This window comes from Trachurus trachurus, assembly GCF_905171665.1.
Source record: "Trachurus trachurus genome assembly, chromosome: 18".
Lineage (NCBI taxonomy): Eukaryota > Metazoa > Chordata > Actinopteri > Carangiformes > Carangidae > Trachurus > Trachurus trachurus.
The window spans coordinates 5,023,888-5,037,756 of NC_139909.1; the positions used below are offsets into that span (position 1 = coordinate 5,023,888).

Here is a 13,869-nt window from a genome sequence, read left to right on the forward strand (position 1 = left end):
CCCTTTTAGCTCAAACTTGTTGAGTTCGCCTGGCAGTTGGCTCGCACCAGAGTGCGGTTGCTTTCACACATCAACTAGTGCACCAGAGTTCGGCTGGAGCCGAACCGAGACCACCTCCTGAGGCCGCACTAGTTCTGGTGCATTAGAGTGCGATTTGCTTTCACACCAACCCAAACTGGACCAAATTTAGTGCGCACTAACACTGCAGGTGTGAATACACCCTTACATAGAGTGTTTGGTCTGAAACACGGGTCTGTCAGTCACTCTGCTCTGCTCTGAGTCGAGGAGAAAACATTTATCGTATCCTACAGTTTTTATCCAATGAGGAGAGAGAACGGCATGCAGGGCTGTGTGTGCAGCCAAGGAACGCCGTGAATGTGGTGACGTAGCGACGAGGACTGTTATGGTGCGTTCAAGGAAACTCGTATTTTTCCGACCGTGAAGTGGTACCAGTTCGATCTGGTACGAGTTCACGGGTCAGAAGTTACGAGTGGCCGTTATAGTGACTTTCACCGGTAAAACAGGTCGGAAAAACACGAGTGGGTTGCCTGGAACGCTACAAAGTCGTAAGTTGTGACTTGAAGCTGTAATTTACGGTTTCAAAAGCCTGCCTGGAACGCAGCATTAGCGAAAACGACCGGATCACTCACTTCTGCTTTAACACACTGGTCAAGAAATTTCTTGGTAAGGATTCACTTTACAGATTTTCATATGTTGCCCTTACTAAGTGGTGTGTGTGTCAGCGCTGCACACACACGGGGTGCAACGTTGGAGCAGTGAAGTGAAACAACAACCTGAAGATCATGGGAACTGTGAGCCAGAGCAATAAAACGAGTAAAGAGTAAAAAAGCTGTGTGTGTCATACAGACTGAGCCAACACAGCTCGCTCTGCTTACCCACTTGGTGAAACATGCATGACAAACGTTTGTGAACTCTCTTGTTGACTTTTTAACCAGCAGTCTAACATCAGAGGGTGAAAGCAAATGCCATTTTATCTGATGCACTTTTATCTTCCACTGGCTCCCCTCAAGGTTGTGTCCTTTCACCACTGTTATTCATTTTATACACAAATGACTGTCGTAGTCAGCATCATAGGCACATTCTTAAATATGTCGATGATTCTGTAATTGTCTCTCTTTTAAACAACCAAGATTGTACCCACGGCCCAGTGAAGATACTTTATTCTTGTTTTATCGAGTCTATTGTAACCTTTTCTTTTACCTGTTGGTTTGGGTCCCTCACTGCTAAAGATAAAAAAGGCTCAGTAGCACAGTGAGGATGTGTGGCAGGATTACAGGGAGATGCTTGGAGGAGCTCTGGCGATAGGAAAGCATATTGTTGCCATATGGCATACAATATGCAATCGTGTAAAGTCCCATAAAATCAACATTTTTGACCAAAAACTAATTTTATTTAAAGCAAAACTCAACAAATCCATCTAATATTTAACCAAAACTAACAAACAAACACTTATACAATAAAAACATTGTATAAGTTCAACAGTTATCTAAAATGTCTGAGAACCTGGAACCCGTCTCAATGAAGTACATTGAATCACTCATTTTTTATTTCATTTCATTCAGTTATCTAGAAGATATAAGTGCAAGTTCATTTAGATAATATGTGACAAAATACCTTTAATCACAAAATATAAAAGATAGAATGTTTTTACCTTTGAAATATAAGAAAAGGTTGTAAACATAGTCTCAGGGTAGGTTCATGCTATGTAAGTCAATGGGACTCCACTGCGTTGAATGCACCAGGAATTTTCCATATTTGCAAACTGTTGCCATATGGCAAACTGCTCCGCTCTGCGGCTATTTCACGTCCGACGTCTATGTTAAGCACATGATTGTAGCGTCCGACCCGACAGCTCTCACTTCTTCCTCTTTTCCTCCATACGCCCAGACAGAAACACACACACACACGCGACGCGTGCACTGTCTGCCTCACACTCACCCCGGCCCCTCAGTTTCTCACCCATACCCTACACCTGTCCGTACCATACACATTCACCGTCAGTCAGAAATCACACAACTTAAACAGCATAACAACAACATTACTGCGGGGTCGCTACAATATTTTCAGTTGTGCAGTCGGCTATTATTTATTAATAATGAGCGATGATGTGCGCACCAGTGTTTGTAGAGCCCGGTGTAGATGGGGTGGGGGGGTATAAAATAGCTACATATAATATAACCTTCCTACAAATTAACTCCAGTAAAAGGAAATGTATTCAAGTAAGAGTAATCAGTACCAAAGAAATCTAATACTCAAGTAAAGTATAAATCCTCTGGATATGTAGCTACTTAAGCACACCGTTACTGTCCACAGGTGTTATCGATGTTACACAGCTTGCCAGCCTTGTCTTTAATAACTAGAACCAAATCAACACAACTGATTAATTAATGGTGGATTAATGTTACTTACGAGACATAGCGGAGCTTATTGTTAGATAGAGGAGGCAGAGGGAAAACAAATCCATGATGCAGAGAGTCGACCTGCTGAAGGAGCTGCTGCTGGGTGAATGTATGGGATGTTCCCTCTGCAACTGCAGTGAAGTTAGTTTGAAGTTGGATATTTGACAGACATTCGCTCGCTCGCCTCTCAAAACATTAAAAATTCATATAAAATATAAGATGTGTTCAAATGCAATAAAAACAGGTGGGTATCATAGAGGAGACTTAGCTGTTGATTTTGAGCCAAACAGGTCACATGAATTTTTTATTTTTTATATATTTTATACAGTAAATATGAGCATTATAGTTCAATAACTCCCAGGTCATGTGACCTGTTGACTCAAAATCAACACAGGATGGTAGAGCTAAGCCTCCTCTATGATACACACCTGTTTTTATTGTATTTAAACACATCTTATATTTTATATGAATTTTTAATGTTTTTTATACTGTAACTATGAGCATTATAGCTCAATAACTCCCAGGCCATGTGACCTGTTGACTCAAAATCAACACCGGGTGGTAGAGCTAAGCCTCCTCTATGATACTAACCTGTTTTTATTGCATTTGAACACATCTTATATTTTCTATGAATTTTTAAAGTATTGAGAAGGAGCGAATGTCTGTCAAATATCCAACTTAAAACCAACTTCACTGCAGTCCCTCTGCACTGGAAAAGAGAGCATTATGCGCCCCGAGTGGCAGGATATGGGTATTGCAAAAGCGCCCAGAAAACCCATGTATGTGTGTTGCCCACCTGCTTGTAAATTGATGAGAACTGCCGTGTTTTTGTTTTTAGGTGTCTTGGTCATATCATATTACACTTAGAATTTGTTTATTATAAAATGTAGATTGAAACATTAATGTAGACAGCTGTTTTGTTTTTTACTCGCCTACCGTATGTGTTAATGTTTATCTGTAAAGGGTCCTCAATGATGCTTTTAATGTACGGTGATCTATAAATGTCCTTAAATGATTGAAAATACCACACTTCCCCATTCACCAACAATGCAGAGATGTCAGTTCTTGGGCGCTTTTGCAAAACCCACATTCCACCACCAGGAGGCGCTGCCATTGGACCAATGCTGTCGTTACAGTCTATGGTCGTTACTCCCTTTTCAATAGACATAGTGGCATTGCCGACACTTTTACAGAACCTCTGTTTTTTCAACCACTGTCTGTCTATACAAATGTTTTCCAACCACTTTCAAACAACTCACCAGCATATGGTAACGTCTCAGTCCACATCAACTCTTCGCCTTTACTTTTAGGGTGAAAATGGATCTTTCTTCCTGATCATTCCCCCGGGACCGTGGCCGCCATCTTGTTTCTTTGCTACGCTGTAACGCCATTCCTTCTCCAACCACTGGTACATCCAGAAAAACCAAACACACTCGACATCCTGAGTTCTCCATTCTTGATAGAAAGCACAGGACCTCCAGAACCAGGTTAGGACGCCTAAAACTGAGCATTTTCTGGTCACTGTACTGGTGCAGTACCACACGGGTGTATCCTTTGGTTGGCTTCCCTGTGACACAACATGAACCGAGCATGCGCAGAAAAACACCCCCCCCAGTCCGGGAGCCACCAAAGCCTGATTTTTTGATGAACCTTGTTTCGTCTGATAAAGTTTTTTTCTCTGCTGTTTCTTGTAGCTGGGGGGTTCCTCTTCAAAATCCAAGAGGGTGCCCGGTGATATCCCTTGAGCATTTTTAAGTTGATGCCCAGGGCGCCAAAATCCTGGTAAAAATACTGTAAGCCCTGATTTAGTTATGACAAATAGTCATGTATGATATTTGGTAGGGAGTATCATGAAACATAGGGGAAAGTAAAAAAAAAAAAAAAAAGTTTCTGGGACCTGCGGCCATGCTATTTAAAAAAAAATCACCCACAATTTCTCCAGAAAGACAAAAAAATTACTGTCCGTTCAACAAATTCTTGTCAAAAATGACATTCTTCTACCACTTTATCTCAAACATCACTGCTTCACATGTATATAGAAAACTTCCCAAGTTTGTAAGCTTCAATTTGTGCCCAGGATGACCTTAAAAGTTGCACTTGCTATGGCTGGAAATTGTCACTATACCTCAGATCAAACAAAACGGAATGTTTGGTCTGATGGTCATTCCAAGTGTCACTTTCCAATGGTTAGTAAATAATAATAATAATAAAGTTGGTGTAAAGCAGGATGTAAGTTAACCGGAGTTACGCGCTAAGACGCAGCCTAGTTACACTGTAAATGCACGGGGGAAACGGGGGGGGAAGTGAGCCGCAGTTACTCAGTACTTGTGTGAAATAAGGGGCAACCTACGCGGAAAGAGAGAGGTAGGTAGGTAGGCTCAATGTCACACCGGAAGTAATGGCGCTGTGCTGGGTTTTCTGTGCTGGGTGAAGCTCATGGATGGTGGAGCTGTGCTGGGTAAGCCCACGGGACAGACTGAACCGGAAACGATGCAGGTTGATCAGCTAGGCTAGAACAGCTAAGAGCTAGCAGGAAAACAACATGGCGGCCTCCACAGAGCACGTTGAAGCCGCTTCCGCAGATGTAAAAGATGAAGAAGCAGCAGCAGCATCGACCTCCAGAGACCCTGAGGCTGTAGACCAGGACCCGCAGCAGCAGCAGCAGCAGTCCGGGTCTGGTTCTGGTTCTGGTGAGGATGAAGATGGTGGTTCATGCTTTTATCTCCAGTAGACTAGACTACTGTAACTGTAACTGACTGGTCTCCCCCAAAGAAGCATCAAACAGCTGCAGCTCATTCAGAATCAATCAATCAATTAGTTTATTTCGGGCGTCAGTTTAAATCATCATCATCACACTTCATCTTAGTTCAGATAGCCTAATACAATACACATGGCCGAAAGGGAAAGCGGGAGAAGCTAAAGCTGATCTAGTCCCGCCCCCAGTACCCACAGAATAAAGATCTTTATCATAATCTTTTCTTTTCTTTTCGCTTTTTTTTTTTTTTTTTTTTTTACATTTTGATATAACATTCTTAAGTTAGTTTTAACCAGAACAAAGAGATCAGATCACATCAGTCAGCTACAGACTGCAGTGAAGTTAGTTTGAAGTTGGATATTTGATAGACATTCGCTCACTCACTCGCTTCTCAATATATTAAAAATCCATATAAAATATAAGATGTGTTCAAATGCAATAAAAACAGGTGTGTCTCATAGAGGAGGCTTAGCCCTACCATCCTGTGTTGATTTTGAGCCAACAGGTCACATGACCTGGGAGTTATTGAGCTTTAATGCTCATATTTACAGTATAAAATACATTAAAAATTCATATAAAATAGTAAATGTGTTTAAATGCAATAAAAACAGGTGCCATTCTGTGTTGATTTTGAGCCAACAGGTCACATTGATTTTTTATATATTTTATACAGTAAATATGGGTGTTAGAGCTCAATAACTCCCAGGTCATGTGACCTGTTGGCTCAAAATCAACACAGGATGGTAGATCTAAGCCTCCTCTATGAGACACACCTGTTTTTATTGTATTTAAACACATTTACTATTTTATATGAATTTTTAATGTATTTTATACAGTAAATATGAGCATTAAAGCTCAATAACTCCCAGGTCATGTGACCTGTTGGCTCAAAATCAACACAGGATGGTAGGGCTAAGCCTCCTCTATGAGACACACCTGTTTTTATTGCATTTGAACACATCTTATATTTTATATGGATTTTTAATATATTGAGAAGCGAGTGAGTGAGCGAATGTCTGTCAAATATCCAACTTCAAACTAACTTCACTGCAGTAGCTACAGAATAGATTTTAAAGTTCTGCTACTGGTTTACAAATCACTGAATGGTTTAGGTCCAGAATACATGAATGACGTGTTAGTAGAGTATAAACCCAGTAGAGCTCTGAGATCTACTGACTCAGGTCAGATAGTGGAGCTCAGAGTTCAGACCAGACATGGTGAAGCAGCATTTAGCTGTTATGCTGCAACAACTGGAACAAACTACCAGCAGAACTGAAATCAGCCCCAACTGTAAGCACTTTTACATCCAGGTTAAAAACATTTCTCTTTTCATGTGCTTATAGCTGAGAACTTAAAACTTTATCTATTTTCTTCTCTTTTACTTTTATTTGCTCTTGCTTTTAACTCTGTTTTTAGTGTTTGTTTGTTTTTATTCTGTTTTATGCTTCTTTTTTTAATGTTTAGTCTTTATGTAAAGCACATTGAGTTGCCTTGGTATGAAATGCGCTAGCCTATATAAATAAAGATGCCTTGTCTTGCCTAGATGAAGATGAAGATGGTGATGAGCCCCCGGCGCCGCGGGTCCGTGACACCCCTCAGGACCTGGTCCTGGAGGCGGCGGCCAACAGCGTGGCTCTGCACCCCGGCAGAGAGCTGCTGGTCTGTGGGGACGTGGACGGGGACGTCTACGCCTTCTCCTACTCCTGCACCGAGGGACAGAACAGAGAGGTCTGGTCCTCTGGACACCACATGAAGTCCTGCAGACAGGTAAGATGCTGTCTTTCTTTCTTTCTTTCTTTCTTTCTTCAAAATGTTGTTAAAGCAGAAGTAAGGTGAATGTTTGTGTTAATATAAGTCTTAAATAGTTGTATCTTCCGACAGCAATCACTTCTATAGAGTGTTTGGTCTGAAACACGGGTCTGTCAGTCACTCTGCTCTGCTCTGCTCTGAGGCGAGGAGAAAACTTTCCTTGTATCCTACAACCTTTATCCAATGAGGAGAGAGAACGGCATAAAGGGGCGGTCCTCTCTGTGTGTGCAGCCAAGGGATGCGCGTGAATGTGGTGACGTAGGGACGAGGGCGGGGACTGATAACTCCATCGGCTGACAGGAAGTTAGACAAAACCACCGGATCGCTTACTGATAGCTTTAATAAATCAGCCTTATCTCTACATGCTGCTATGGCAGCCATCGATTCCAGTGTCTATTGAACTCCAACACAAGCACCTCACTCTACTGAGCTGGTCACGTTTTTTTGGTGGAACATCCAATAATACCATAGCTGTATAGACCGGTGTTATGCCGAGAAGTGCCTGCTTGCCGAGATCTGCACGCCACACAACAAATGTGGAACTGGATCATTCATTCATTACGGGGACGGGGATGCAGTATTCGGCACAGCAGTTTTTGGACCTGCCCAGATTTGCATCCCCTGGCTGTTTTAGCCAAATACACTACTTGCTACATATGTATGAAATGCATGTTCATATGTATAAACAGTTAAACACCTAAACCGTACAATGTGCGTAACCCCAGCAGAGCAGGCACTTCTCGGCATGTGTTGAAAAGTGCCTGCTTGCCGAGATCTGCATGTCGCTCGTGGAATGCCAGGGGATGCAAATCTCGGTAGGTCCAAAAACAGCTGTGCCGAATACTGCATCCCCCATGTGTTTCACTGCAGATACCTGGTGGTCAAATGGGGTTATGCACATTGTATTTAGGGGTGTTTATGCATTTGAACATGAATTGCGTAGCAGTGTAATTGGCTAAAACAGCCAGGGGATGCAAATCTTGGCAGGTCCAAAAACTTCTCGGCATAACACCAGCTGGGATAACCCTTCACTTTTAGATAACAGGATTCGTCCACTCACTGATTGACAAATCTCTTAATAGCCACATGTCATACTTTTCATCAACCAGGTGCGTTTCTCCAGTGACGGGCTGAAGCTGTACAGCGTGTCCCGGGACAAGGCCGTCCACATGCTGGACGTGGAGCGGGGCCAGCTGGTCTCCAGGATCCGCGGGGCTCACGGAGCTCCCATCAACAGTCTGCTGGTGGTGGACGAGAACATCCTGGCTACCGGGGACGATGGAGGAACGCTGAAGGTCTGGAGACTCAAACATCTGTCTGACATCTAATACTGAGGTTAAGATGTGGTCAGGTGGACCCAATGTCTGGTTTTAATCTGTATTGGTACCAAAATCATCTAAAAGTGTGTTCTGGGGGTTGATTTACACTTAAATGTAAGGGATAGTTCAACATTTTGGCAAATTGGCCCATTGTCATAATCCCTATAGTCATAGCAGTAGGTTCGTTACCTTTAATTGTCGGTGCAAGCTGTTTTTAGAACGGCGGAGCAGAGCCGTGAGCTGCTCAGAGCTACGCTACGGAGGCTCATTATGGGATTTCTTGGTTTCAAACTCATCAAACTCATCAAATACACAATCCAACAACTCCACAATGCTCTGGTGGACAAGTTGTGACCTGCACATTCTGCATACTGATGCACGTTGCCTTCAGGGACAGTTTTTCATCAACAGTCTCTGTATTTCCCTCTAAAACAACTCTGTCTGGTAACGTTGTGTTATTATCTCATAGCGTGGTGAATGTGCAGGTCACAACTTGTCCACGAAAGCCTTTTGGAGTTGTTGGGTTGTGTATTTGATGAGGAAAACCAAGAAATCCCATAATGAGCCTCCGTAGCGTAGCTCTGAGCAGCTCACGGCTCTGCTCCGCCGTTCTAAAAATAGCTTGTACCGACAATTAAAGGTAACGAACCTACTGCTATGACTATAGGGGTTATGGCAATGGGCCAGTTTGCCAAAATGTTGAACTATCCCTTTAAGGTGACCTTTGACAGACCCGAAATGGTCTTGTCATGGTCTAAGCATAACCCTTTCGTAGACTGTAATTGGTCATAGACTGAAATACTGATCAGAGTCCAAGACATAGTTTAATCCAGACCCCGACAACCTTCGATGAAATATCAATGTTGACATCGAGGTTGCAGGTCCAGAATTCCTATTGATTGATTGATTGATTTTCTTGTGTGTGTTTTATTTTCCTGAAGGTGTGGGATATGAGGAAAGGGACGGCCATCATGGACCTGAAGCAGCATGAGGATTACATCGCCGACATCGCTGTGGACCAGGCCAAGAGGATCCTGCTCACAGCCAGGTAAACGGTTTCCAAGACAACCATGTTTAGCCCCAGTCAACAGAAATTATTGTGTATTTAACATCATGGTTTTAAAGCCAGCCATGTTTTTGGTGGTTTCAAGGATGCCACAAGCTTCTGGCCAAATGGTCTCAGCAAATGATAAACTGGTTTTTGATGGTTTTTGATGGTCCAAAGATGGTGTCTTGAAGATCTTAGCTGGTTTCTGATTGGTCCATGCTGTTTTGGTGAACTGGATTCTACATCCTGACTTTTTGATTGCCCAAACTCATCTTCTAACAGTCCAATTTTTTCGTGCGATTGTCGAAACTGATGATTTTTGTTGTGGTTTAACAGGGTTCCCATCTGTCCTGGAAAACCTGGAAAATAGTTGACCAATTATCCAGTCATGGAGAACACATGGAAATTGAGAAAAAGGGTTAAAATGTTCTGGAAAAGCTTTGAGTTGTCCTGGAAAATGATTTATCACATGGTGACGTCGGCTACCAGAGCTCCATTTGACTTCTTCAGATCCCGCTATAAGGACTTCTTTTCCATAGATGTGCCCAGTGAGAAAAGGCAGCTACTTTAGGTGTGGTTTAAAAACAAAAACTACATGTCTTTACGTTGTTCTATGATAAATTTGTCTTAATTTCTGAGCACATAAGATATTATTTCATAAATAAGTTAGCTGGTTTCCGATTGGTCCATGCTGGTTTTTCAATGGCGTAAGATGGTCTTATGGTAACTGCTCTTAAGGGATGAACCAGGTTTTACATGTGGCCTTTGACTGCCCCAACTCATCTTCTAATGCTCCAACTTTTTAAAGGGATAGTTCAACATTTTGGCGAATTGGCCCATTGCCATAATCCATAGCAGTAGGTTCGTTACCTTTAATTGTCTGTGCAAGCTATTTCGGAGCAGAGCCGCGAGCTGCTCAGAGCTACGCTACGGAGGCTCATTATGGGATTTCTTGGTTTCTCTCATCAAACTCATCAAATACACAATCCAACAACTCCACAACGCTCTGGTGGACAAGTTGTGACCTGCACATTCACCACGCTATGAGATAATAACACAACGTTACCAGACAGAGTTGTTTTAGAGGGAAATTCATGCAAAACCGCTGATGCACGTTGCCTTCAGGGACAGTTTTTCATCAACAGTCTCTGTATTTCCCTCTAAAACAACTCTGTGTGGTAACGTTGTGTTATTATCTCATAGCGTGGTGAATGTGCAGGTCACAACTTGTCCACCAGAGCGTTGTGGAGTTGTTGGATTGTGTATTTGATGAGTTTGATGAGGGAAACCAAGAAATCCCATGAGCCTCCGTAGCGTAGCTCTGAGCAGCTCACGGCTCTGCTCCGCCGTTCTAAAAATAGCTTGCACCGACAATTAAAGGTAACGAACCTACTGCTATGACTATAGGGATTATGGCAATGGGCCAATTTGCCAAAAATGTTGAACTATCCCTTTAACATGATTGTATGAGTTTCTAAACAGAGTATTGACCACCTAACGAGCTGAACGTTTCTCTCCTGTGATTGGCTACAGCGGCGATGGGACGATGGGCGTGTTCAACATCAAGCGGCGGCGCTTCGAGCTGCTGTCGGAGTACCAGAGCGGAGACCTGACCTCGGTGGCGCTGATGAAGCGCGGCAGGAAGGTGGTGTGTGGCTCCAGTGAGGGAACCATCTACATCTTCAACTGGAACGGCTTCGGGGCCACCAGCGACCGCTTCGCCCTCAAGGCCGAGTCGGTGGACTGCATCGCCCCCATCACCGACAACATCATGTGCACCGGCTCCATGGACGGCTACATCCGGTGAGTCGGGTTGCCATTGGTAACCATTGGTAACCATTGGTAACCGTTGGTAACTGTTGGTAACCATTGATTGGATGAACTGACCTCAGAATTGACCTATGGCTAAGCCACGCCCCCAAACGCGATGAGCCAATCACAGTGCGCATAGCTAGCCCATACACTCGGACATTCTCTGCTTCCACGTCCATTGAAATGCATTGCAGTTAGTCAGTTTTCATTCGTTTTTATATGTTTTTTCTTGACATTTTAAGTTTAAAATGGTCAAACGGTGTGCATGGGGTACATGCAGCTCCGACACTAGGTATACTGAGAGGCTGGGCGACGGGGGGGATTTTTTTTAACCCTTTCCCAAGTCACATCTCAACCGAGAGAAGTGTCTGCTCTGGATAAAGTTATGCAGTAGACCACAACACCAACTAAACGTGGATAAAATTAACAAGGATGTCTACATCTGTTCTAAGTTAAGTCAACAACGTATTTGAGGCAACATATTGTCAGAGATGTTTAGATGTTAGCCAGTATCACAACTAAGCATAAAGTCTGCTAGCTTAATGCTAACGTATAATGTAAAACTCCATAGACAGGCTAACAGAAATTAGTCGCTATCGTTGTTTCGCGGCAAACGGCAGCCATAGCAGTAAAGCTAAGTGAAGATTTGGTGACTTCCAGATGATATTTAATCTTTCTGTCTCCAAAAATCATCAATTGCCTCCTGTGAAATGTCTCTACTGTGACAGCTGCCATAGCAACTGTCACCGAATGTTGACTGTTTGTCCGAGTGAGTGGAGGGGGCGGGGCTTAGCCAGAGGTCAATTGGTCACATACCTTTTGAAGAATAATTAATAATTAAGTTTACCTTATTTCTAGCATAAAATACGATCATTTCCTCACCCAGATAACTTTGGTGTCATCAGGGGCGTAGCACCAAATTCTGGGCCCCGTACACTCGTAATGTCAGTGGGCCCCTGTCTCTCTACCCATGCCAGTGCACGAAGCGTAGAGTTGTTAAATGTGAACAACAGGAAAGACATTCTCCTAGGGTGCATTTCACAAGAGCCACTCATTATCTAATCTATTACTGTTACTAAACACCTAATCCAACATCTTTATATATCTATAAATGTATGTGTGTCTTTCTCTCTTATAGCATCTACCTTCGATTTGTTTACTTCTGAGCAAAACATGTCCATAAAGCAGAGCACCAATTCACACTTTCCTTCAATTCCCAAAAAAGGGCACACATACAAAGAAGAACATAATACATGATGTTAAAGCTAAAACTTCAGGTGGATAATACACTACAAGGTAAATTTATAAAAGGCCGCCAAAGCGTGTTTCCGTCGGGGGCAGTTTTTCGGCAAGCAGTCTCTTCTCGGCACTACAGTATACTGGCTTTGCATTTACCTCGAAAACAACTCGTAACGTTCTGTTATTATCTCATATCATATCTCCGCCAATCTAAAAATAGCTTGCACCGACAATTAAAGGTAACAAATCTACTCCTAAAACTATAGGGATTACATTATGGCATTGGGCCAATTTGCCAAAATGTTGAAAACATAAACAAGCTAGGTCCAGAATGTAAAAAAAAACTGTATATATACAACTTTCAGCATTTGCTTGATCTGGTTCCTGTTCCTCAGTCTCAAACCTTTACCCCCCGTTCTGTGATTCTCTAACCTCATGAAGTTACCAACATGTTATAATAATAATAAAGTGATGTTGTTGTGTCTGTCCTCCCTCAGAGCCATCAACCTGCTTCCTAACCGGGTCGTCGGCTGCATCGGGCAGCACGTCGGTGAACCCATCGAGCAGCTGGTCAAGTCCCACGACAACCGCTTCCTGGTCAGCTGCGCCCACGACCAGCTCATCAAGTTCTGGGACATCTCCGCTCTGCCCGACACCACCGTCAACGAGTACCGCAAGAGGAAGAAGAAAGACGGACGCATGAAGTCGCTCAGCAAGAAAGCCCACGGAGACAACGACTTCTTCTCAGGACTGGTAGAGGAAACGGAGAAGAAGGAGGAAGAGGAGGAGGAGGAGGAAGAGGAGGAAGAGGATGGTAGTGATAGCGACAGTGGCAGCGATTAAAAGCTGCTTAAAGGGATAGTAGCATTTTTTTTTTAAAAGTGGGGTTGTTTGATCTACAAATAGCCCCTAAGTACTTTAACTGCAGTAGAAGACTCTCTGCACTCCTCCCGTTAGCACACTGCAAAAGAATATTTGTCTTGTTTCTTGTCAAAATGTCTCATTTCTAGTCAAAACTAATCTCATTCTACTTAAAATAAGACTCATCACCTAAAAATGAACTTGTTTTTAGATCATTTTCACTTGAAATAAGTAGAAAAATCTGCCAGTGGAAGCAGGTTTTTTGTGCTTGTAATAAGGAAGAAAAACTTGCTCCACTATCAGATTTTTCTACTTATTTCAAATGAAAATAGACTTGAAAGAAGTAAAAAGTGTCTAAAAACAACCTACTTTTTATGTGATGAGTCTTATTTTAGGTAGAATGAGATTAGTTTTGACTAGAAATAAGACAAATATTCTTGGTAAGATGTGCAGGAAAGTGCAGGAAAAACACAGTTTTTATTTGGACCGAACCAACTCACGTATCCCTCCGCCCAGGGTTAGCGCCCGCCGATCAGCAGTTGGTTAGGTCCAAATAAAAATTGTGTTTTTCCTGCACTTTGAGGGGCTGGAAAAAATTATATTATA

At 42.8% G+C, this 13,869-nt stretch overlaps 1 protein-coding gene across 1 annotated transcript; it reads left to right on the forward strand.

Moving 5' to 3' along the window:
- Positions 1–2,486: 2,486 nt before the first annotated feature.
- Positions 2,487–13,245, forward strand: wdr55 (WD repeat domain 55; the record flags this gene model as incomplete). The annotated part of the gene is made up of 6 exons (XM_083992645.1): positions 2,487–2,523; positions 6,719–6,942; positions 8,094–8,279; positions 9,245–9,351; positions 10,885–11,154; positions 12,900–13,245. 6 exons carry the CDS (start codon positions 2,487–2,489, stop codon positions 13,243–13,245), a joined length of 1,170 nt encoding a protein of 389 aa, XP_083848771.1.
- Positions 13,246–13,869: the final 624 nt, after the last annotated feature.